Source organism: Carya illinoinensis, chromosome 3 (genome assembly GCF_018687715.1).
Source record: "Carya illinoinensis cultivar Pawnee chromosome 3, C.illinoinensisPawnee_v1, whole genome shotgun sequence".
In the NCBI taxonomy this organism is placed as follows: Eukaryota; Viridiplantae; Streptophyta; class Magnoliopsida; order Fagales; family Juglandaceae; genus Carya; species Carya illinoinensis.
The window spans coordinates 42,821,262-42,848,074 of NC_056754.1; the positions used below are offsets into that span (position 1 = coordinate 42,821,262).

A 26,813-nucleotide genomic window follows, 5' to 3' on the forward strand; every position below is an offset into this window, starting at 1 on the left:
CCCTGGGTTGTCGCAGGGCGACGACCGGATCGCACGATACGGTAACGCTGTCATGTCGACTCCGTGGTCCCTAGAGTGGCAGGGACTAAAGGATGGCCTGGCTAGGTACACGCGGGGCGCGGGGCGCGAGTCTAGGCATCGCTCGTTTAGGTGTCACACGCGTAGTCGTTACCTGCGGTGTGGCACAGAGCCAGGGTGTGCGGGTGATCCCTAGGGGAGATCATGGTGCATGCATAACCGGATTGTTTTTATGGTTTTCGGATGTGGGCCATTTTCTGGAAAAATGGCGAGGTTTGGTTTTCGAGGCTTCTGATCCATTTTCTGGGAAAATGGTGGTTTGGGCCATTATCTGGGATAATGGCGAGGCTTGGTTTTAAGGATATGTTTTGTGGGCCAAATGGGTTTTTGGCGTGCGTGGAAAAATTATGGTTTTATGGCGCATGTGCATTGGTTTTTCTTTCATGCATATTGTTTGAGTTTTATATGTTTTTATCTTGTGGTGTTTGGAGTTTACTTACCTACGGCACCATTTTTGGTACCGTAGATTTTGGTGCAGAAATCAAGGATGAGGAGGAGGAGGCTGATTCCGAGGATGCGGCTCCCCCGGGATGCTGATGTTATGTTTTGTATTTGGTTTAAAACAATATTTGTGTCTTGTAATATTTATTTATGTATGTATGTTTTGAACAGATTTGTATTAAACAAGAAAAATTCTGGTACTTAGTTATTGACTTTACTATCCGCTGCATGTTTCTCGTGCACATTCGTCGCTTATACACACACTTGGCATATGTCAATAGGGTGATGACCTGTGATGTCATCATCCGGACGTCTCGATTTCCCCGTGTTCGTGCGTGGAGATTTGGGGGCATCACAAAAAATACAAAATAGTTGCCAAATTTTTTTTTCGCCACGATTTTGTGTTTTTTTGCATCTAATTTAGGTGACACAAAAAGTTATTTTTCTTGTAGTGGCCACACAGATACACTTTGTTATCTACTATGTGGTAATAAAGTATTTGCTCACATGCTCAATAAAAGTGTACAGTTAATTCATAGCACAAATAAACCTAAGTTTCGGTATTTGTATATCACTTTCCTCTCTCGTTGTCTGTTGCCCACTTTGGCTAGATCTAAGTTTCTATATTTGTAGATCTGAGTTTTTGTATTTGTAGATCAAAGTTTCTGTGTTTGTTGATCTGAGTTTCTATGTTTGTAGATCTACATTTTTGTATTTGTAGATCTGCTTTTTGGAATCTTCTAGCAAAAACTTAGTGTTTGTAGATCTGCACGTTTGCAACACTATCAACTTTGTAAATTTGTGGTGGTTCATGACTTTTTCCTTGGAGATTCTTATTTGCCTAAAAACACGCATAGATCTATACCAGTTTGGATTAATGTAGATGATCCTTATGATGTTGTAATAATGTTCATTTTCTATACAAAAGATGATATATTCACAATTGTTCATCTGAAAATTTCACTTTCTTGATGGCTATGAATCATCATAGGTAGCAGGTAGACTAAGGAGGAAATGCCTATTTTGGTTTGGGAATGGACTAGACATTGCTCACATGGTTTTTCCCCCTGTGATGTTGACAATATATACCATTACTAACTTCAAAGAAGTAGTTGTACCTTTGCACTACTTTTTGCAGTAGGACTTTGTTGATTGACACGATAGATTAGCCGGATTATATGAGGTGTGATTTTTATATTATTGCCAAGAAGAATGTAGGGATGTTTACTGCTTTGACTACTGTTGAAGCTGTAAATTTTTGTTCTGTTACACAGAATTTATTTACTATATTGTACTGAATATAAGTCAAATGGATAAGATATAGGAGATTTATAGAAAGTAAGCGGTAAGTTTTCAGCAGGATATGGTACACTTGTTAGTGGGTGGCATTGGAAATGGATTTATAGTTACGTGAAAATTATCTTTTATATTAGAAGTCATTTTCAAAAGTGAGTTTTTCCTTTTATCTCCTCTTTGCTTGCTACAAACTGTGTTCATTTTTTCCTTATATTACAATGTCATGCATTGGAGGTTGTTCGATGGGGGAAGCGAGTACTTGCAGCCTCTTCTATTACTTTTAAGGCTTTTGATGCTAACCATTTTGCATTGCTTCTTCAAAGATCTAAATAGGTGCATGAGGTTCATTATAATTTGATCACATTTTCTATTTATACCCTTTTCCTTTTAATTATCATATTTTATAATGATTTCGATTTGTTTTTCTTTATATTATGGATCATGTCTTTGATTGAGAAGATATGGAATCGGGGATCTTACAAGCATGGTTATATAAGGCCATACACGAGACTTATGTGACCGCATCCATGTTTTCAAGAAAAATTAATGTTTTGCATTGTGATGTAAACAATGTAATATGTAGTTTGTAATGTGTCCTTCTTTTTCCTTTGAAGAATAGTATGTAATGCATTGTGTGCGTTGTTGTCTATTATTATTTATTGTTGTATAAAATTTGAATGAGAAATAAAAAGTTTAAAAAAATGTCTAAAAAAAATATTCATTATATAAAAATAGTAAGCATAAAAGCTAGTGAAAAGAGCATTCTAAAAGTGTTAAACAGATACCAAAAAGAAAAAAAGAAAAAGAAAAAGAAAAAAAAGCCCTAAAACCATAAGAGAAAAGGATATCTAGGGGAATGATAAGTATAAAAGTGTTAAACAGATTAGAAAAAGCCCAAAAAACCATTAGAATATATATATATTAAAAAACAAAAAGGGGATATTTGGATATAAATTCTCAAAATTTGGAAATCCGCCTAGATTTTGACCAAATTTGTTTAGGCGGTTTTCAAAACTCGGATATGGATCTGGGTATTTTCCAGTACTCGAATCTGTCAAGATGCACACTCCTAATGTGTACAATTGTTTAAGGAATGAAGTATCATGTGGATATTGTTGAAATACAATTAAGGCTTTTATTAACTTTTAGTACTATAATGTTTAGCTTTTAGAATAAACATTTTCTTTTTCGCGACAAACCATATATATTTTCCTTACAACTGCGTGAACTTTCTAGCAAATGTTGCACACTTAACTAATTTAAACTGCGTGTTGCCATATGGTTGGCACCTTTAGCACTACAGAATATTCTTGCCAAGTCTTTTACCAAGGGAGGGGCATCACACTCACCCATGTAACAATCAATCAAACAAAAACAAAAAGAGAATGAATACTTGTGGGAGCAATCCAATAACCCGAAGCAATCATCAAGCTTTTCAGAGGGGATGTTGTTGAACCAAAGCACATTGAGGTGATTGCTCTCTTTCGTGGCCTTCAGTTGTGTGCAAGTATGGGCATAGATAAGATTCAAGTGGAGAGTGATTGTCTCTTGGAAATTGAATTAGTACAACATGATAGCATGGAAAATTCAATGCTTGGTAGTTTTTATTTAGAGATTAAAAAGTTTTCTTTTTATTTTAGGCAATGTGTTTTTCAACATGTTTATAGAGAAGCAAACATGGCTGCTTATTGTCGTGCTCATTATGTGAGAAAGGTTGATAGAATTATTATGTGGACATTATATTTTAGACTTTTTATCTCAAATCATGTCGTTTGATTTATGTTTGAAATCTCTTTTATTAATTAATGAAGTTCATGGTTTTGTTACAAAAAAAAAATTAAAAAATAAAAGAACCCAAACCATGCAATCATCCAAAAATCAAAATAACAATGTATGTGTGCCAACTATTTAACAAAAAATAAAAAAAGTGGGATTCAAGAGCTTAGGTTCTGGGGATGGTGTCTCGCAATGGGACAAAAACACTGTACAATGGCCGACTCGCATATATTGGGTTATGGGATTTAGCGGCGGGACGTTCTGCACACAATGCCCGTGGTGATGTCATTTTGGAAGTGTGACGGAGATTGGGAGCTAACACAAGGGATACCCTGTCTACACAAAAATGAAGGTTTATTAGTCAAAGCATAAACCAGCTCCTTGCTACGTAAGGATAACGATATCCAAACCGAAGTTGAGATAAGTTTGGAAACCAAACCGGCCATTAAGAATATAAAGAAAAAAAAAAAAAAGAAAGACAAGCACTATGTAAGCCTAAGTTGAAAGTTCTAAAGACACAAATAATTGTTTCTAAGAAAAACTTCAATGGTTTTTGTATATTGTTCTCTAATATATTTCGTCAAAATCAAGTTTTTATTTATTTATATATATATATATATATATTATCTAATGACTTTTACACTCTATCATGTATTATGTATCAATTTGTCTATTTTTTTAATATTATTTAAATAATATTTTACAATAACTTTTTATTCATTTTAAATATTGCCTTTAATTACTAATGAATTCATAATATCCTTATATTTTTTAATATTTACAATGTTTCTCTATATTCAATGTCACGATCTTATTCAAATTTTGAAGTAAAAATAATATTATATAACTATATTCTTACAATATTTTAATTTTATAATATTTTTTATTCAATTTTTTTCTTTTATTTCTCAAAATTATGAAAATACTCAACTCAAACCATCTTATAACTATTTATAAACTATCTTACTATTATTTATAAAATTCTCATCTTATATCGTCTCATTCTCTAAACCTACACATTTAAGTGTTTTTAAACTTTGTTACGACAGTTTTAAAACATGCAAGCATTGTCTATTTATTTATTTTTAATAGAAATAGCATTAGCTACCGGAGCTTTTGAACACAATTTTTAATATAATGCTTTTTTAAAACGGGTATTTTCAACTTTGTTTTTATGAATTTATCAAATATAATTTTTTTTTTTATTAACACTTCAAATAACTTTCAAGCTGTTAAAAACATTTTATAAGCATTCAAACTCAAAAAAGCACGAATAATTCACCCTGCATGTAGGATTATTGTAACTAAATGTATTTTAAATTTTTTTGGATGAAAATATTTATTTTAATATTTTATCAATTAATTTACAACAGTTGAGAATTTTTCTTTTATTAATTAGTTTACACACCACACTTTTTTTTTATTATCTTTTATTGTTTTTCTTATACCAAATTTGTAGTATACAGATAATAAGTATAATAATTCAATTAGTTTAAGAAAAATAATTTTAATTTTTTTAAAAAATAAGTAGAAATTTAACATATGGTGTATGAGGATAATGATTAGCAATGCCCAACAAATAATGATAGTCCACCAACTCGTGTGCAATCTCTTCACAACTTAACTAATAAAAAATAAAAAAATAAGACAAAACAGTATTATAGAAAAAAATTTATAATTTTAAAATATATTTTTTATTTGTGAGTTGTAAATTAATGGTATATAAGATTTCGTTTAGTTACGCAGTTTAATGAGATAATTTATTAAGAGTTAAATATAATATTATTATAATATTATTTTTATTTTAAAATTTAAATATATTAAATTATTTATCATATTTTATGTGAGAGTTTAAAAAAATTATAATAATTATATAAAAATTTTAAATACAATCATTTTTACGTAATTTTTATACACTTTATTAATATAATTGATTATATTATTTTTTAAATATAAAATAATTATTTTAATTAATTACTTAAATTGAGTATATAAAAAATAAAAAAATAATTATATATAACAAAATTTTTAAATTATATAAAATAAATAAAATAATTTTGTAAAACCAATCCAGGCAAGTCGTCAGTCGTTGGTCCTCGGCAATCAGTCCAAATCCATCACTGTCCAAGTCTCAATGATATTCTCTCCAGATGCCCAATATGATGCTCTCCGGGAACTCCTCCACATTCATCTCGGCTCCATTTTCTCTCGCATTCTCGCCCCCCCAAACGCATACCCCGTTTTCAACCCTCCTTTTGCTTCAAGCCATACTCCCGCTCGGGCCGCTCCCCACCGTCCAAGACCTCGGTCAAGATGTCCTCTTCCCAGACCGGCCTCGTCGAGCACGTCGTTCTCTTCAAAGTGAAAGAGAACACTGACCCGTCCAAGGTCAACGCCATGGTCACTGAGCTCAACAGCCTGGCCTCCATCGACGAAGTCCTCCACCTCTCCGCCGGTCCCGTCTTCCGTAACCGGTCCTCCTCACTCAACTTCACCCACGCTCTCCACAGCCGCTACAAAACCAAGGAAGATCTCGAGGCCTACGTGGCCAACCCTAGCCACGTTGGGGTGGTCAAGGAGTCGGTCCTCCCGATTATTGAAGACGCCATGGCCGTCGATTGGATCGTCAACGGTGGTTACGAAGATGATCTCGTGGCTCCACCGCCGGGATCGGCCATTCGGCTCAGTTTCTTGAAGCTCAAGGAGAGCCTAGGCGACGAGGTAAAATCTGAGATTCTTGGTGTCATTAAGGGGCTTAAGGGTGATTTCCCAGAGATCAAGCAGATTACTTGTGGGGAAAACTTCTCGCCGGCGAGAGCCAAGGGATACTCGCTAGCTTCGTTCGCTGTTTTTCCGGGAGTGAGCGAAATGGACGCGGTGGATGCGAAGGAAGAGTTGGTGAATTCTCGGAAGGAGAAGATTAAGGAATACCTGGAGAGTGTGTTCGTCGTTGACTATGTGATCCCAGCACCCGCGAGTCTTTGAAAGGTATATTTTTATGTTACCGGAAAAAAACTTGTTCGATCAATAAGAAAAGCTTTAAGCTTTATTTTCTGAATCAGTGGAGAAATGGATGCACAATCTTACCGGGTAGAACTACGCGGTATTCGGAAGATTGAATAAAATTTTAGATGTCTGGATTCACATTTCATCCTAAATTTAGCCTTAATTTATTACACCTATAAAATTGAAAATATTAAAACTATTTTTTGGTTTTGATGTTCATCATGTTCAGCTCTGTTGTTGGCTTATTCTATTGATGAAGATGCGTATCTCGTCGTTGCTAATTCTCGATTGATATATTGGAAAGTCGTTGGTAATTAGGCCAGAACATCCTCGAGGACTTCCATGTCGTTGCTTATACCATGTGTTCCCAACAATTAACTTCTGTTGCCATTCGTTGCTATTCTCAACGATATGCAACACGTTGGTAATGTTCTCAAGGGCTTGCAAGTCATTGCTGATGGTTCTTAACGGAATTGAATTAGCAGTTCATTGCAATTTATATTGCGATCGTTTTCGCCTGTTACTGTTGGCAACAGGTTAAGAGTCGTTGGTAATATTAAGCCCTTGCCATTTTTATATTTTCCAACCACTCCACGATGGGAATCTCTTCCATCACGATGGGAATATCTTTCTTCCAACCACGCCCAAGTTGTTGCAACAACATTGTTTCCCAATGTGATGTCGTTTGGAATGTTCAATATTTCACTAACCAATTCCCCGCGCGATCTGGACGTTCTTATAGCCGTTGCTACTTGTTGGAATTGGGCGAATCTTCATTCAGAACAGGGTCGGACATCTTTTCGTCCGGACATGTCTGGAAAGCCCAGGAAGAATAATTTTCCAGTTAATTATCAATTACGAGAATGTGTTGTATATATATATATATATAATGCGAATATCTTCTATATATAAAAAGTGTGTATAAAACGAAAAATCTTGTTTTAACGATTTTTCTTGTTTTTCCGTTAAAGTTAACACCGTTTGTTTTAACGGTTTGGCACATAAAATGAAGACATAAATATTGAGAGAGATAGCATTCAATGTTGTTATATGATTTATTAATCTCTATAATTATAATACTTAATAGTTTATATAATAATAAGTAATTAAAGATTAGTTATTATATTTTTCTCTTTCTCCTTAACATATACACGTGTATTAGGTGCATAAGACGTGAATCCCTAAGTATAATATACGTGTATTATACGTTTCATTAACTCAGATTATTGAGTATTCCAAATTTAAAAATCTCATATAATATATAATACAAGTGTGTTTAATCAAAGTATTTTTTTTCCTATGGTTGTAGGACGTAGCTTCCGCTAAGTCATATTCCATACGTGGGCTTGCTATAATAGGCACGTGACAAATGCCGTGATCCTTGAGCTAATCAAGAAAGAGTAAATTCGGCCAACAATTTCAAAATATATTTTATGATTTATATATATGCTATATATAGAAAATATTATACCACAAATTTTATAAAAGGATTATGTTTTAACTTTATGTTGTCCCTGATCGACTCAACCAACAGTAAAATAAGAATTTCAATGTTGTTTCTATTGATTGTCTACAGGATGACATAAATTGATGAATTATAATACAAACATCAAACGACACATATTTTGAACTATCATTTGTGTTAGACTTTTATTAAATTTTTCGTATACTCTTTGCTAAAATTATAGATGTTATAAACATGTATTGGATTATATGATACTTTGAACTAATTTTTTTTATTTTCTCCAATATGCCTTAAATTATTAAGTGACATCAATAATTTTTATAAAATATATATTATTTTTTACAAATAATCATTTCATAAAATTAGATAAACGTGTTTTGCACGTTACTCCCACCTAGTATATATATATATATATGTATATAATGCGAGTCCCTGATTTCTTCCAGTTCATGTATATGATATGCTTCTCCATTTATATATACTAAAAAAAGAAGTTACTAACATTTAATGTAAAGATAGGAAGAACAGGATTTTATTGATATTACCAACGACTTGCTATGCATATATGTGCCAAGACCGTTGCCCTAGTACCTCTTTGAACACATTCTTCGCAACTTCCTTGGAGGTTTCGCCCGGCTCTCTCTTTCCATAGAGACACTATCTTGTTCTGGCACGATGTAGCACATTTGGATAAGTCCCATTAACTATATAACAACTAATATGGTTTCCTATATTAACATGACAGTTTTTTATGTACCATTTTGGAATAGATGTAGATCATGACGATTCTGCTACGATCTCTCTCTTTCACGCTGCAACAATGTTTGTAGCACAATCATCATTACAATGAGCAATTAATAATAAGCTATTGTACTACGAATAGATCAATTAGATGCACAACCTGCATGCGACCCTTACGTTCTCTTGGATGAGCCTTAGAAAGGACTTTGATTCTGATACATGCAGGTTTGAGCGCGGTGTCTCGATTCTTTTTATTCTGGCTCAGTTGTTTCTGTGAACACAACCATGAAGGACAAGTAATTCCATACACAAGATGCAGATCTAATAATAATCACAATCACATGTCTCTTCAATTTCTGAAATTCTTCTTGATGGTTTCTTTTTCAGATTTTACCATGCACGCATAACACTTTCATTAATATCTCCTCCTATTTCACTAAAAGATGTGTACATCTAAACACAGGACAAACCAAAAAGGTCATCACTAGTCCTGCTAACATGCCTAATATAGCTTAACAATAACAAAAGCTATAACTGGAATAATTAACTTTCTCAATTTGAAAATGCAAACGTTAGTGTCTTTCAATTTTTTTATAAAAAAAAAAATCAAGACATTCATTGATGGGAGTGTCTCCAACTCCGAACTTATTCTCTCAAAATAGTAACTTCAAAGTCCGTATGCTTATAATTCATGCCATATGGCACTATATAATCATTTGGCATATTAATATATATATATATATATATATATATATACACCTATTTATAACCTGAAATTCAGGGATTGCCCAACGTGCACACAGCTTCTGCCAAACAGGTACCCTTATTGTAATTGAGAAATATATATATATATATACCATCTAGAGTAGCCTATATATCTACTTTGGCATAGCGGATGTTCATATCTCAATTGAAAGCCACATTGTAACTAGGATCTAATTTAACATGTGCTTACCAATCTCGTGTAACTCTCGTGTGACGTTGCCTCATCATGACTTCCAGGCTCCTCACCATCACTCTTCCTTACAACAGACGGAGACTGCCTCAGGTCTTCATCCGTATCTGATGATGCCATTGAAACCGAACTATTTCGACCATATAAGCGTCTTGTAGGCAATGCATATGGAACTTCACTCTCTGGACCCCCTGCTACTCCTATTTGATATCCTCTTCCAGTGTTTCTGCTATGTCCTCCACGGCTACGTACCATCCTCAATGTCATCTGATCTAACTCGTACTAATACTGCCATTGCAACATCTATACATTATAAAAACAAAAAAGCTAGCTACGGTCTTCATAGTTCATGTCTTTTTCCGAACGATGTCAACAAGATTACTCTAAATTATATGTAAAAGAACATGACCTCACTCGACCCCCTCCGAGTAACATGTCTTCATCTCTAAGTAACACATCTGTTTCTAAAATTCACTTCACAATTGCCTTTTCATATGTCCTCAAATTTGAATGTCTGTGGTCATGCAGGCCATCATTATTAATTTCTATTTCAGTTTCTCACACCTAAATTTTAAGGATGCATAACTGTACATTGTTTACAACTGACATTTTATCCCGGCCCATAGTTTGTTTATTTTTAAGCTATTTCCAAACTATTTGCTATGATATGCGTCATATTTCTAAGGCTTGGTCTAGCTTCTAGGCACGTATCATGTGTAACATTAAACAACACCACAAACCAAACAAGTACACCATGACACGGTCGACTCAACACTACCATATTTTCAGCCCGCCCTTGATATTTTGTGAAAAGCTCAATAAACAATGTGCTAATCATGACGGGGGTGTATATACATGCCAAGTGATCGTGAGGTTTCTCTATAGCCCATGGGCAGAGATCTTCGCACCTAAGCACTACCAAAAACTAGTGTTTCCGCTGCTGCATGGTTCTAGTTTTTAACTTGCCGGTTCCAAAATCAATAAGATCTCCTAAATCCAACCCACATCATGCACTGCTTTCTCAGGTTCATATATCAGAAAACCATTGTACAGTAATCTCAAAATTTCAAATAAGATTGCTTCCAGATGAGTGGCTTTGAGCTAGGCCAAGAAATTCTGAACCCCGGCACGATAGGCTTGGTCCCCAAACCTGCAGGTAATATTCATCCAAGCCTTATATCCAATGTACCTTCTAACAAACCAAAAGGAAGTATCGCGATGATGGCATAAAAAAGAGGTTAAAATAAAATAAAAACTTCCATATGTTTCCAATTACAACATAAATCATGCCCATAAATGAGGGGCAAGGTTGTGCCCGTGATGATGCTCATTTGAACATGGATGTGCATACTCTGTTACGCAAAGCCTAGATCCACACACTTATATAGCGGTCCCATTTTAAATCTTCTCTCCAAGGGGAAGTGATGCAAATCAAGAGGGAAATATGGATGTAGTTATGGACGTCGAGGCAAATCCGGAAGGTGCTGTTAACGTAGAGGCAAATCCGGAAGGTGATGATTATCCGTAAGCAACGTAGCAGCAAAGGAGTTTGGAAGTTCACGTCTTTTTCGAAAGTTCACGTTTTGTTTTTAGTAGTCTAATTATACGGAGTCTATTGTTTGTTTGATCGTCCGAGATTATTGCTTTCTTTATTTAATTTTCCTAGTATGTTTTCGCTTTCCTAGTTTGGATTGGAAATTTGTAATGTGATTTGATATTTAAAGAAATGATGAAAAGGAGGCAGGGGATGTTGCTCATTCAAAGTTCTCGAATTGTTGTTGGTGTGATTCCAACGCTGCAGAGTGATTCTGCATTGGCCCAGCTCTTGAGTTCAATGAGAGATTGAACCTGGGGTCGGCATCAGGAAGATCATGTAAAATGGCAAATATGGGTAAAATATGTATTTTAACATGGATATATACAAGCGGGTATTTTTTTTTTTTAAAGGAAATATTATCTTCATTCATGGAAACCAAACTCATAACAGATGAGAAATACAAGAAGGGACCTCCTCCATGTCTACTAATACAGCAGAATCAGCTAAATTAAGAGAATGTTTAGCTAAAGAATGAGCAGCCATGCTGCCACTCCTCTTGATATGATTAACATCGGTTGACTATAAGCTTGAAGCTGCACTTTGATATCACTGACTGATAAACCTGCTTCAGACCAAGAATCCTGATCTTTGAGCATCCTCAATGGATTAGCTAAAAGCTAAATCCATCAAGTATTTAGCTATTAGAGAACAAAATATGATCACAATGGATTAGCTAAATTCCAAATAATTTAGAATTTAGCTACAGTTACTTTTAAAATAATTTCCAAACTTGAAGGTTACTATAGATAGACCAAATACATATTTTATCAATTATTTATCTTTCCTCTTTCTCATCAACCACCCCGACTTCTTTCTTCTCTCTTTCCTAGTTGAATTATGTTGTCATTTAATCTCCTTTTGGTATGTTACAAAATTTTATCTACTTCATATGAAACAATATTAATTTAATTAGAATATGATTATTAATTCACATTAAATAAATTAATAATTAAAAAAGTTAAATATTTTTTAAAGTAATACTATTTTATTTTTATACAATGAATAATCCAATGTGGGAATCTGATATGAATGGAATAGCTAAGGTCAAATTCATTTCATGTTATTTTATTATTATATAATGAAAAAATAGCTATTCCAACGTGGAGATCGGAATAGCGCCAAATTCATCTCACATTAGCTAAAAGTGTCCTTTAGCTCTGACTAATCCATTGAGAGTGCTCTTAATTGCTTGAACTATCTGGAGAGAATCCCCTTCAAGTATAACTTTAGAGAGTCCCAAATGTAGGCCAAAATTAACTGACTGTTGCATGCGCTCCAACTGCTTCTGCCAAGAGAGGGTTAGGGAACAATGACACTTTCTGTTTGATAGCTGCCATCACCATACCATTTCAAACAATGATGCCTAGTCCCACCTTGCTTGTCACCTTGTCCACCGTTGCATGCCAATTAATCTTATAGAAATTAAAAGGAGGGGATGACCAGCTCTGATTCACCAAGGTACCATGATAAATTTGCTCAGCTTGTTAGGATCTTATATCAGAAAGCAAGTGCATATGCTCCTTAGCCTGCTATACCACCCCGTTGGGGTGTTGGAATTCCTTTTGAAACACCAACAGATTTCTTCTATACCATATCCGCCTCAAGACAACAACCATCTCCTCCATAACCTTAAGTTTTGTATTGCCACAAAGGTCTTCAATTAAGCCCAAGAAAAACTTTTCTGAGCAGGAGGCTTTTTGAAACTTTATGGAACATTGACCCAAAATATCTTGAGCTGATGGACAGCTCCAAAGAGCATAACTATCAGATTCAACCCCCAATATACATATTGGATAGCTAGGCTCCTCCACCACTTTCCTTTTGCTCAAATTCAACATAGTGGGCAAACCCTCTTTGCATGCTCTCCATAAGAAAATTTTAACTACAGGAGCAACCTTTACTTTCCAAAATTTTGCCCATATCCTACAAAAACCTGTACTGCTCGAAGGTTGACCTTTCACTTGATCTGTCATCTTTGAGTGCAAGTGGTATGCACTTCTAATAGAAAACTTGCCATCTGCTATTCCTATCCAAATCAATCTGTCAGGCCTATTATAGTTGCTAAGTGAGATTTTCTTTATTGCCCCAGAATCCTCCTATTCAAAAATTTCATTAACTAGAGGAATATTCCAGTGCATAGTGTCAAGATCAAAAAGTTCAAGAACTCTAGCATTAGCATTCAGCACCTTGACAACACTATTAATCTTGTGACTATCAATTCTAGGTAGCCATCTGTCCTTCTAGATTTGAACCTCCCTACCAATACCCATTCTCCAACAAGTGCCTCTTTCAAGAGGGCCCTGGCAACCAAAATGCTTCTTTATATATAAGAAGGTTAAGTCCCTAGTTTAGCCTCCAAAAAGTTGACATTTGGGAAGTATTTCCACTTCAGAAACTGAGAAGCCAATGAAGAGGGGAGCTGCAACAATCTCTATCCTTATTTGGCAAGCATTGCTAAATTGAAACTTATTAGATTCCTAAAACCCAGACCTCCCTTAACCTTGGACTTACCCATAGAATTCTAGGCAATCTAGTGAATTCTTCTCTTTGCTTCTTGTTGCCCCCACCAAAAATCTTGTATCATTAATATTTCTGGGCAGACTATATGGGAGTTTGAAAACTCCCATATTGAAAGTAGGTAAAGCTTGCACTACTGCTTTAAGGAAAATTTCCTTCCCAACCAAAGAGAGTGTTTTGATTTTACTGCTGCTAAGTCTACTCCAAATTTTGTCAAGAATATTTTTAAGGGCAGCAACTCGAGACCTGCCCACCATGGCTGGTAAATCAATATACTTTTCATAAGGCACAACAAATCTGACACCAGAAATATTGAGGATTAATTCTTGAACATGCCTTGGAGCATTTCTGCTAAACTGTATAGAGGTATTTTCCTTGTTCAACTTCTGCCCTGAAGCCATTTCATAGTTATTAAGAATGTGAATCAATCGACTCCACTCTAGAGCATTTGCTTTGCAGAACAACAAACTGTTATTTGCCAAGAATAAATGGGTGATATTGAACTTGCCTCGAGCAATAGAGACTCTTGTAATTGATCTTGCCTTTTCTGCCAGAGATAAATTGGCACTCAACACTTCAGCACACAAAATGAAGAGGTAAGGGATAAAGGATCCCCTTGCCCCTAGCCTGATACCCCTTGAAGGTCTAAACTCCCGTTGAGGCAAACCATTAAAGATGATGGAATATGAAATAGAAGAAATACACTGCATCACCAAACTCACCCAGTTTTGATCAAATCCTATTCTCAACATTGCAGCTTCAATAAATTTCCATTCCAATCGATCATAGGCCTTATTCAAGTCCAATCTTAATGCCATGTGACCTTCCTTGGCATGAAGCTTGTGAGTCATTGAATGAAGTGCCTCAAAAGCAACCATAATGTTATCATAAATCAACCTAACTAGGACAAAGGCAGACTGAGTCTGAGAAATTATACCTGGCATAATTGTTTTCAACCTGTTGGCAATGGTTTTAGAAATAATCTTATAAAGAACATTATACAAACTGATGGGTCTGACTCTGTCACTCTAACAGGATATTTAATCCTAGGAATAAGAATAATAAATGTTTCATTACGAGCATCAATACTTCCATTAGAATTGAGCACACACAAAACTGCATCACAAATCTCATTGCCTACTGTTTTCCAATGCTTATGATAAATCACAGGTGGGAAACCATCAGGGCCAAGAGAGCTAAGGGGGTTCATCTGGAAGACAACCTCTTCTACTTCTTTGGTAGTGAATTTTTTTCAACAAGGCATCATTCATTTCTACATTAACTTTAATTGGGAGAGACCTCAGGCACTCATCAATTCACCTTGGATTAGATGTAGTGAAAAGGTTTTGAAAATAATTCTAAAACTTTACCACCATATCTTCTGTCACAGAAAACTCTTGGCCACTCTCTTTTTTAATTCTCTTAATTGTATTGGTCTTTCTTCTCTGGTTTGCACACTAGTGGAAATACTTTGTATTTTTGTCACCTTCTCTTAACCACTTTGCTTGGCCCTTTGCTTCCATGATAAGTTTTCCTCTTCAAGAAGCTTGTCTACTTCAAATTGTAGAAGCTTTATCCTATGATTCAGGTCCCCTTTGTTTAATTTCTGAAGATTAGAAATCTGTTTCTACTTAGTCTCTATTATTTTCTTGGCCTGCCCAAAGCTAGGTTTACTACAAGCCTTGAGTGGATTCTTGCACCTGCTCAGGTGTTCTGTAGTTCTCTCTAGCCTATTGGGATTCATAGCTAGATAAGCTTCCTCCACCACTTTGAAACACTCCTCCCTCTCAGCCCACTTAGCCTCATATCTAAAGGGTCTCTCACCCTTGGCAATCCACTTAGAGCCAGCAGCCACTGTTATCAAGATAGGCCTATGATCAAAACATGGAGCCCCTTCAGTACTCACTATTGTATTAGGAAAGAGTTTGTGCCAAGCCAAATTACCAAAACCCCTGTCCAACCTTTCCTTAGAGAATTGAATGCCTTCCCAATTGTTACACCAAGTAAATCTATCACCTTTGAATCCCAAATCACTTAGGCCACAGTCATTAGTAGCAAATCTGAATTCTTCCATCTATCTATAAGGTCTCAATGTAACACCATATTTTTCCTTTTGGTGCAAGATTTCGTTGAAGTCCCCCAAACCGATGCATGTAGCCCCTTCTTGTGGTTTTAGAGTCGTTAACAATTCCCAACTTCCTTGCCTCTTGCTTGTTTTACGATGTCCATAGAAATCAGTCAACCTCCATTCCATGTTCTCCCCTTTCATAGAAAATTTAATGGAAATGTGAAAGTGAGTATATGATATTAAAGTAACCATCAAATCATCAAGCAAAACATAGCTAAGCCACCCTTGAGTCCTCTACTATCAATCACAAAACAATGATCCAGCCTAAGAACGTTTCTCAATCTATCAACCTTATTCCTGTTGCACTTAGTTTCCAAAAGAAAGACCAGTATGCCATAAGCGGGTATTTAATGATAGATAAAGGATGGAGTCCCTTTATACAATGAAGCAAACATATGGAATGCAAGGTTGTAAGGGAACTTTAAGATATTGCTTGACTAGCAAGTGTGCCGTATCCACGACTTTCCCTTTTGTAGGCTACATAAATTGTGCAAATAATGGTGGAAGTAGCTGCAGATGTGGGCCTAGGGGTGGAAGTACTTGTCGTAGATGTAGGAACTAAAGCATCCACTTGCATACGATAATTCGGAGTAAATGTAGCATACATATCCACTTATAAAAAGCAATTTAGAAATATCTCTAATTATGATAATCTAGGATGGGATTTTCAAAAACTCAGAACTCTCTTCAATCCAAGTTTAGTGTTTGAAATCATGAAAATTATGGTGTTTCCGATAGGTACAGCAGATAAATTGATATGGAACTTTGAAAGAAATGGGATGTTTTCGGTTAAAAGCTGTTATAGACTGATTATGGATCTCTCTCGGCTTGAGAATTCTGAATCTTCAACAATTAGAACTCAGCAGAAGTTGTGGAAAGCCTTATGGAAGATGCTGGTTGTGACGCCTCCAAATTCCGTTTAGGATTGGACGGACATTTGAAGCGTTGAAACATGTAACACAAAGTTACCTGCCCCCGTTCATGACATATAAGATGCAATGTTTCTAACATGCATCTAACATTATGCAATATTCGCAGCAGATAAATTATTTCTTTAGCAATACTATGCACCAATTTGAAAATATCTCAAATGCTTAAAACATACTTGATATATAAAGACTCATTGAACAACTAAGATCATAACACTAGTCCAAAATGATTATGATCCAAAAAGTACTTGAGATGCAACTCCATCGTACAAGTAGTAATTTACGTTAACTACTATATTAACATTGACGTCGCATCGTTGCTCAGTCAACTATGTCTAGTTGGTCAGCTCCTGATTCTCCTTCAGGTTCTATAACAAGATCTACCATTCGGGGGGAATGGTAGTTGGGACTACCATAGTGAGATTTGATTACAAATCTCAGCAAGTTAACAAAAAACTTCTACACAGGCTAATGATGCATGGATGACAGTAAAAACATAAATGCATAATCAAATTCATAAGTAATTAAAGCATAACTTGGCATACAACATAGCATAATTGACATAACTTAAATTGAAACATGAACTGAACTTGATCTGAAACCTGACTTATCATGAACTTGTTCTGAAACTTGACTTAACATGAAAAATACATACTCCACAGTTGTTGTGGCCCCATGTATTCTACGTGTCACAATTGCTGTGTCTCACGTAGTGTATGCGTCACAATTGATGTGACCCCATACATAAGTAATCAAGATGAAACGTGATTGGAATACGAAAGGACTGAAGTCCTGACGTAACATAATGTGACTTGAACATAACTTGAAATACATGACCAACTTAAGATAGAAACATTTCGTAACATGGCATAACATATAATAGACAACATATTTAACATGACATACTTGCAACAGTGAATATTACATGACTTGATATACATGCAATAGATGGCATACTTAGCATGACGTACTTGTAATGTACAGTAATGCATAACAGAATATATTATGTAAGAGATAAAAATTGATGACAGAATAAATTCTGTATAATAAACAATTACGTCATAACTTGGCATGGCATGACATATATGATAACACACATACATACACTGTAGTTCTTTTACTTAGCACACATACACAGTAGACTGCTAGTAAGTTAAAAGCTAACTTACCTCGATCTCCGCGTTTCTTATAAAATCTCAAGCGCGATCACGAGGAACTGTAATTAGTGATTGTAAAAGTTAGCACTAAATCATTAATAACTTGAAATATGGAAAATACTAACTTAAAGAGTGAAATTTCCATTTTACTCTCTACATGTAGGAAAATGACCGTTTTACCCATAACTTAAGGATTTTGCATAATAACTCCAAAAGTCACCAAAATTTACATGCCTCATGTAAATTTAATCCTCAACTCAATTATCACTTTAGAGAAATTTAAAACTAATCACAACTATTAAAACTCCATAGGGCCGAAATTCCCATATGCTATTTCCATTGATTTTTGTTTCAAACTTGTTTTGATTAACCTTTTGATCTATGACTTATAAAGATGTGATCTTCAAACTAAACCATCACGTGGTTTAAAAAGATGTCCTAAAACATATATAAGCTTCTAATTCAAGATCACATGGTTAAAAATTAACCAAAACATAAATTTAGCCAAGAACATCCACACTTTGGCTTATTTGAATATCTCTTTACATAAAATTTCATATCTTTGAGACTAACATCAAATATATTCAAAATAATAATATAACATGTATATAAGATGCTTAGGATCCTCCAATAAAATTATCAAGTCATTGGAATAGGTTTAGACCACCAAAGAGTTCAACTTTCTCAAAACAGAAACTGTTTTTCCTCTTCCAGTTTCTAAGTTTCTAAATCTAAGAAAATCTTTCATCAAACCTTTAATCATGCAAAAATCCTCAACCAATAGTCATATATACATGTTAACAATACTCCATAAAAATTTCGGACCAATATCTATCCATTAGCTTGGTCAAAAACTCCAAACTATAACATATTCTCCAGTTTATCTCTCAGAATGACCTTTCTATAGTTTATATAATATTTGACTGACCGAATAATCTTCAAATGGGACAAATAAGATATCCATATAAACTAGACTCAAAAAAGAACAACTTATATGAAGGATACTTTATGATAAAACACTTACAAAAGCTTCGAAATGAGCGTGCAAAAGAACTCCTAAAAGCTGTCCGAGAGAAAGTGTTTGATATTCTTTTAAAGAAACGTGTAAATGAAGATAAGTTCATAGGTGATGGCTGGAGATGCTTATGGACGAGATAAGGAAGATGATAAGGCTGGAGTTGAGAGTTGAGTGTAGTTTTCTCCTACCCAAAATATCTATAAAAGATTATCTCAAAATATTCTATCCAATAATATCTACAAAAATCAGCTTAAGATATTTTTCAAATGTGGAGTAGACTTGGAAGAGTAAGGTGGCTAAAATCTTTCCATGTGTATTTTAAATATCTATTCTTAAGATATTTTCCAAATGTGTATTTTGCTTAGGTGTCATGATCTCACACCTTGATTTCCTTCACAATTTCATCTAATGGTTTCTGTTTGTGCCAAGTATCTAATACTATTCATTATGTGTGGTTAAGATCTTGCCAAGTGTCCAAATAAAATATCGCTAACCTAATTTGGACATTTCACATTGTGATTTTGAAAACACTGCGCTTAGTACGTTTACCGAGGTTACTATTCACTCCAAAAATAAACGTAATAAACTTAGTACTGAAAAATCTTAAATATTCAATTAAGCCTAGTGGTGTAGACTATAATGTATTCTGACACTTCTAACTATCTCAAATAATTAAAATCGCATTTCTGGCACCATAGTGAGTGATAATACTAACTATGTTGACATGCTAAAACCTATGCAATTAGTGGATTCGTGAAAGTTTATAAAGTCTTCACGAGGTTCGTAAAGTCAATAGAAATTCCACAATTGAATTTCTTGCTAGCTGTTACAATCTCCCCTCCTAAAAAAAAGATTTCGTCCTCGAAATCGAAGTAAGTAAGAAATAATAATTTAATGAAGAGGTGTTGCTTACCAACCTGCTGTCTATCCCGTATATATTTGCCTTTGAGATTATGTCATTCCTTAACTCTCTTATTTTAATCAACAATTATATTTTACTTCTTTCCACAAGGTTGGCCAAGTTGTATCGACATACTCTCCAAACCTAAAACTTCAAGTAAATAATCTTCTGAAACTCTTTTTTTAGAAAAACATAGGCGATATACTTTAAGTGTTCTTGTAAATACCAAAGTTAGTAGAGAATTCATCAAAATTAAGCTGTTAACCTCTCTCTCTCTCTCTCTCTCTCTCTCTCTCTCTTAACAAAATCGATGGCACTCTGTTTTAGACCAGACAACTCTGATCCGCATGATTTTTATAGGTCTTCTGTAGTTGTCAGGCGCCGCAAAGCTATGACACTACTTTGCTCTACTGTATTTATCAGGCACCGTAGCTATGATACTACATTACTCTTCTGTAGTTGTCAGGCGCTGCATAGCTATGACACTACTTTGTTCTTCTGTAGTTGTCAGGCACCGCAGCTATGATACTACATTGCTCTTGTCTCTTGTACAGAAATGCTTCACGAGAGATTATTCGTCATAATTTTCTCTATAAAAGAATTATTCAGTTCATCTTCTTTCGCATCTCATCTTCTTCACTTTTCTGAAATTAGTCTGCATTCTTACTCTGCAATCTCTTTCTGCTTACTCACTTTGCAATGGCTCAGCAATCTTCTCATTACCAAAACATGAGGTATTTTGCACCTCGTTCACCAGTTGTTTATGCTTCTTCCGTAGGTGCTATAATGCAATCCAATAATGATCTGACTAATAAGTCAGATAATGAATTTATCTATGAGCTTGTGAGTCTCGGTACCCGGTACTCATCAGCCATTGTCGCATATTCTCAGCGACTACAATCCAGGACTGGTGGGGTTGACAAACTCCACGAGAATATTGCTATTCTTCAACGGCTTCTTATGGAATCCAACATGAAGATAGAAGCACTAAAGTGAGAGAACAGAGATTTAAAATCTTTGCTTAACTCTTCTTTTCGAGTGGCTACTCCTTTAGATAGGAAAGGCATGCAAATTTTTGAAGAGCAAGAGCGTTTAAAGATTGAGGCAAAGAGTCTCAAATTTCTGTAATTTTGCTTTATGATAATAAAATAATACTTCACAAATATTCATATTTGTGTTTCTATCTTCTGGTAGATGTTTTATGTGCTCCATTTTATTTCTTTCAGGGATTTTCATATATATGACATGATCCAATAACTCATATAAATATGCATTTAATCATGCATATCCAAACTCTCAGTAATCTTCAAGTTAATAAAAACCTCAAGGAGTTCTACTGGTCTAGGACTAACTTACTTCTTTATAATCGCAACAATCAGTCCTCTTCCTAGGTGGTACTTCGATAACTGATCAGTTAATAACTTCAACTTGAGACTTTCTCTCTTATGATTGTCATAACTCTTCTATCCATCATGAGCTATCACTTATTCTAACTCTAAATGATTTGTTCCTAATGTCCACATAAATCCTCAAGACCAAGATTTTACTCCCCATATAATAGTCTCCAAAAGAAGATCGATCTATGTATCCATAAAGATAGTGCTTTGCCAGAAATCATTTACTGGTGACGTGGTAATACTATTATCATAAATGAATCCTACTAAGGCTAAATCTTCTCCTAATCAAATTACTCTTCCAAACACAATTTCCATCGTATTCTCAAAATCAAAACAATTCTCCAAATATGTGGAATACTATTCATCAATCCTAAATATCCTTTCTCATATTACTAAAAGGTATTCTATATCTACATTGGTATGAACAATAATACTTCTAATGAAAATTGTTACTCTTACCACTAGGGTAACAATTTAGCTTCTAATCTGAATTCTTAAGAACTACCACAATTACTAGAAACAATGATTCGTTTGAATCAAACAATCTACAATTTACCAACCCCATTGACTTGACCTACTCTAAAATAACAATAATGCAATACTACCATCAATTGCAATCAGATCAACCTTAACTACGTTTAACCACACATAGGTCCTAGTAAAATACCAGGGACAATAGCAGCTCCTGCAGTTCCTGGAGCGCCAGTATCTACGTCTCTCTGAGTGACATCATATACTCTAATGGATATGTGCACTTGCCGTAATTGTGGATGTCTAACCATGTTGGTCAACAAACTTACCACCTCAGCTAATTCTTCATCCATCGGGAAATTCTAATCCTCTTGATTGTTATCTCCCTTAGGATTCTGAGGTATTCTACTACGAGTCATGTGTCATTTCTTGAAACACACGAGTATACGTATTAAAACCACATACTACCTTTTTTACCTTAAAAAATTCAAGCCTAATGACGACTAAAATTTTAAGCCTAATGTTTGGTGCATTTCCTAAGGACATGTGGATTTACTGCCCAGAGACGTATTGCTCTGATACCACCCTGTGACACCCCCAAATTCCGTTTGGGATTGGACGGACATTTGACGTGTCGAGACATGTAACACAAGGTTACCTGCCCCCGTTCATGACATATAAGATGCAATGTTTCTAACATGCATCTAACATTATGCAATATTCGCAGCGGATAAATTATTTCTTTAGCAATACTATGCACCAATTTGAAAATATCCCAAATGCTTAAAACATACTTGATATATAAAGACTCATTGAACAACTAAGATCATAACACTAGTCCAAAATGATTATGATCTAAAAAGTACTTGAGATGCAACTCCATCGTACAAGTAGTAATTTACGTTAACTACTATATTAACATTGACGTCGCATCGTCGCTCAGTCAACTGTGTCTAGTTGGTCAGCTCCTGATTCTCCTTCAGGTCCTGTAACAAGATCTACCATTCGGGGGGAATGGTAGTTGAGACTACCACAGTGAGATTTGATTACAAATCTCAGCAAGTTAATAAAAAACTTCCACATAGGCTAATGATGCATGGATGACAGTAAAAGCATAAATGTATAATCAAATTCATAAGTAATTAAAGCATAACTTGGTATACAACATAGCATAATTGACATAACTTAAATTGAAACATGAACTGAACTTGATCTGAAACTTGACTTATCATGAACTTGTTCTGAAACTTGACTTAACATGAAAAATACATACTCCACAGTTGTTGTGGCCCCATGTATTCTACGTGTAAATACATACTTCACAGTTGTTGTGACCCCATGTATTGTACACAAACTTGACTTAACATGAAAAATACATACTCCACAGTTGTTGTGGCCCCATGTATTATACGGAAACTTATTCTTTAACTGCTTAAATACATACTCCATAGTTGTTGTGGCCCCATGTATTCTACGTGTCACAATTGTTGTGTCTCACGTAGTGTATGCGTCACAATTGATGTGACCCCATACATAAGTAATCAAGATGAAACGTGACTGGAATACGAAAGGACTGAAGCCCTGACGTAACATAACGTGACTTGAACATAACTTGAAATACATGACCAACTTGAGATAGAAATATTTCGTAACATGGCATAACATATAATAGACAACATATTTAACATGACATACTTGCAACAGTGAATATTACATGACTTGATATACATGTAATAGATGACATACTTAGCATGACGTACTTGTAATGTGCAGTAATACATAACAGAATATATTATGTAAGAGATAAAAATTGATGACAGAATAAATTCTGTATAATAAACAATTACGTCATAACTTGGCATGGCATGACATATATGATAACACACATACATACACTGTAGTTCCTTTACTTAGCACACATACACAGTAGACTGCTAGTAAGTTAAAAGCTAACTTACCTCGATCTCCGTGTTTCTTATAAAATCTCAAGCGCGATCACGAGGAATTGTAATTAGTGATTCTAAAAGTTAGCACTAAATCATTAATAACTTGAAATATGGAAAATACTAACTTAAAGAGTGAAATTTCCATTTTACTCTCTACATGTAGGAAAATGACCGTTTTACCCATAACTTAAGGATTTTGCATAATAACTCCAAAAATCACCAAAATTTACATGCCTCATGTAAATTTAATCCTCAACTCAATTATCACTTTAGAGAAATTTAAAAATAATCACAACTATTAAAACTCCATTGGCCGAAATTCCCATATGCTATTTCCATTGATTTTTGTTTCTAACTTGTTTTGATTAACCTTTTGATCTATGACTTATAAAGATGTGATCTTCAAACTAAACCATCACGTGGTTTAAAAAGATGTCCTAAAACATATATAAGCTTCTAATTCAAGATCACATGGTTAAAAATTAACCAAAACATAAATTTAGCCAAGAACATCCACACTTTGGCTTATTTGAATATCTCTTTACATAAAATTTCATATCTTTGAAACTAACATCAAATATATTCAAAATAATAATATAACATGTATATAAGATGTTTAGGATCCTCCAATAAAATTATCAAAGTCATTGGAATAGGTTTAGATCACCAAAGAGTTAAACTTTCTCAAAACAGAAACTGTTTTTCCTCTTCCAGTTTCTAAGTTTCTAAATCTAAGAAAATATTTCATCAAAACCTTTAATCATGCAAAAATCCTCAACCAATAGTCATATATACATGTTAACAATACTCCATAAAAATTTCGGACCAATATCTATCCATTAGCTTGGTCAAAAACTCCAAACTATAACATATTCTCCAGTTTATCTCCCAGAATGACCTTTCTATAGTTTACATAATATTTGACTAACCAAATGATTTTAAAATGGGAAAAATAAGATATCCATGTAAACTAGACTAAAAAAGGAACAACTTATATGAAGGAGACGTTATGATAAAACACTTACAAAAGCTTCAAAATGGGCGTGCAAAAGAACTCCTAAAAGCTGTCCGAGAGAAAGTGTTTGATATTCTTTTAAAGGAACGTGTAAATGAAGATAAGTTCATGGGTGATGGCTGGAGATGCTTATGGACGAGATAAGGAAGATGATAAGGCTGGAGTTGAGAGTTGAGTGTAGTTTTCTCCTACCCAAAATATCTATAAAAGATTATCTCAAAATATTCTATCCAATAATATCTACAAAAATCAACTTAAGATATTTTTCAAATGTGGAGTAGACTTGGAAGATTAAGGTGGCTAAAATCTTTCCATGTGTATTTTAAATCTCTATTCTTAAGATATTTTTCAAATGTGTATTTTGTTTAGGTGTCATGATCTCACACCTTGATTTCCTTCACAATTCCATCTAATGGTTTCTGTTTGTGCCAGTATCTAATGCTATTCATTATGTGTGGTTAAGATCTTTCCAAGTGTCCAAATAAAATATCGCTAACCTAATTTGGACATTTCACATTGTGATTTTGAAAACACTGCGCTTAATACGTTTACCGAGGTTACTATTCACTCCAAAAATAAACGTAATAAACTTAGTACTGAAAAATTCTAAATATTCAATTAAGCCTAGTGGTGTAGACGATAATGTATTCTGACACTTCTAACTATCTCAAATAATTAAAATCGCATTTCTGGCACCATAGTGAGTGATAACACTAACTATGTTGACATGCTAAAACCTATGCGATTAGTGGATTCGTGAAAGCTTATAGAGTCTTCACGAGATTCCTAAAGTCAATAGAAATTCCACAATTGAATTTCTAGCGGGCTGTTACACTAGATCCTAATAAAATTAAGGTTTTTGCATGGAGAGCTTGTATGGATAGTCTTCCATCTAAAGCTGAATTACTGCAGAAACAGGTGCTTCAGGATGCTTGCTGCAAGTTCTGTTCTTTCCTGATTGAAGATTTACTGCATGCAGTTTACACTTGCGATCAGTTGCAAGCTTCTTCGGCTCAGTTTTTCCCAATGTTGAATAATCTTAGTCCACGTAGTGTTTTTGAGTTGGCTATGTAGTTTGTTGCTGGACAAGTTATGTCTAATTTGGCAAGATTTTTCTGTTTTGCATGGGGTTTCTGGTTTAGGAGGAATAAATTTGAATTTGAACACACGATCCTATCTCCTTCTCATGTCATTTCCCATTCATTGGGTCTGTTACATAGTTATAAAGCTGTGGTTGTTAAAACTCGGATGGAAGCCTGAACTCATTTTAGTTGGAAAGCTCCTCCTACTGGTGTGCTGAAACTTAATACTGATGGTGCCATTTTTTCAGATGCTCATAAAGCTGGTATAAGTGCTATTTTGCGTGACTCAACTGGGCAAGTTCTTATGGCTGTTTCAAAAATTGAACTAGCGTTAGAAGATCTTGAAACCGTGGAGCTCCTGGCAGTTTTTAGAGGCATGCATATGTGTATTTCAATGGGTATCTCGACTCTTGAGGTGGAAAGCGATTGCTTGCTCCTTGTTCAAGCTTTGCAACAAGAAGATATGGCAAATTCTATGCTTGGAAATTTGTTTTCAGAAGTGAAATGTTTATGTAATTGTTTTTCAAGTGTTTCTTTTGTTCATGTGTATAGAGAGGGCAATAGAGCTGCTCATCTACTTGTTAGAAATGCTTGGAGAGTGGTGGATATTGAAATGTTGTGGGATAGTATTCCAGACTTTCTTTCGCAAGTCTTATGGTTTGATAAATGTCTGTAATCATTTTATCTCTAATGAAGTGTTTGTTCCTATAAAAAAAAAATATCTCTAATTAACTATAACAAAAGTCTATAACAATAGTAAACGGAATGGACCAATAGGAATGTAGCGGGGGATAGTTTTTCAAAACAGTTCAAAGTAATTAGAACTTTAAAAGTACTGAGTAAGACATGATGACAGACTTTAAATCAAATGCATGAGGGAGTCCACCCATAATTAGA

At 34.7% G+C, this 26,813-nt stretch overlaps 2 protein-coding genes across 4 annotated transcripts; one reads left to right on the forward strand and one right to left on the reverse strand.

Annotated features, from left to right (window-relative positions):
* The first annotated feature begins 5,744 nt into the window (after nucleotides 1–5,744).
* Nucleotides 5,745–6,749, forward strand: LOC122304294 (stress-response A/B barrel domain-containing protein UP3). The gene has a single exon (XM_043116476.1). It carries the CDS (start codon nucleotides 5,905–5,907, stop codon nucleotides 6,574–6,576), a length of 672 nt encoding a protein of 223 aa, XP_042972410.1. The 5' UTR covers nucleotides 5,745–5,904; the 3' UTR covers nucleotides 6,577–6,749.
* A 1,827-nt stretch (nucleotides 6,750–8,576) lies between these two features.
* LOC122305676 lies at nucleotides 8,577–11,241 on the reverse strand. Of its 3 annotated transcripts, XM_043118243.1 has the most exons (5): nucleotides 10,667–11,241; nucleotides 9,759–10,046; nucleotides 8,964–9,074; nucleotides 8,820–8,874; nucleotides 8,577–8,729 (listed from the first exon to the last, which is right to left on the reverse strand). In XM_043118243.1, exons 2-4 carry the CDS (start codon nucleotides 10,023–10,025, stop codon nucleotides 8,854–8,856), a joined length of 399 nt encoding a protein of 132 aa, XP_042974177.1. In that variant the 5' UTR covers nucleotides 10,026–10,046; nucleotides 10,667–11,241; the 3' UTR covers nucleotides 8,577–8,729; nucleotides 8,820–8,853. The 3 variants fall into 3 exon arrangements, 2 of the variants coding, with proteins under 2 accessions (XP_042974177.1, XP_042974176.1); XR_006241201.1 differs by having other exon boundaries at nucleotides 8,981–9,074; nucleotides 9,759–11,239; XM_043118242.1 differs by having other exon boundaries at nucleotides 9,759–11,238.
* Between the last annotated feature and the right edge of the window lie 15,572 nt (nucleotides 11,242–26,813).

Coding starts and splice junctions, on each gene's coding strand:
- LOC122304294 (XM_043116476.1), top strand. CDS start 5,905: ATGTCCTCTTCCCAGACCGGCCTCGTCGAGCACGTCGTTCTCTTCAAA.
- LOC122305676 (XM_043118243.1), bottom strand. CDS start 10,025: ATGACATTGAGGATGGTACGTAGCCGTGGAGGACATAGCAGAAACACT. Junction 9,075..9,758: donor ACGAGAGTTACACGAGATTG/GTAAGCACATGT, acceptor TTGTGTTCACAG/AAACAACTGAGCCAGAATAA. Junction 8,875..8,963: donor AACGTAAGGGTCGCATGCAG/GTTGTGCATCTA, acceptor ACATTGTTGCAG/CGTGAAAGAGAGAGATCGTA.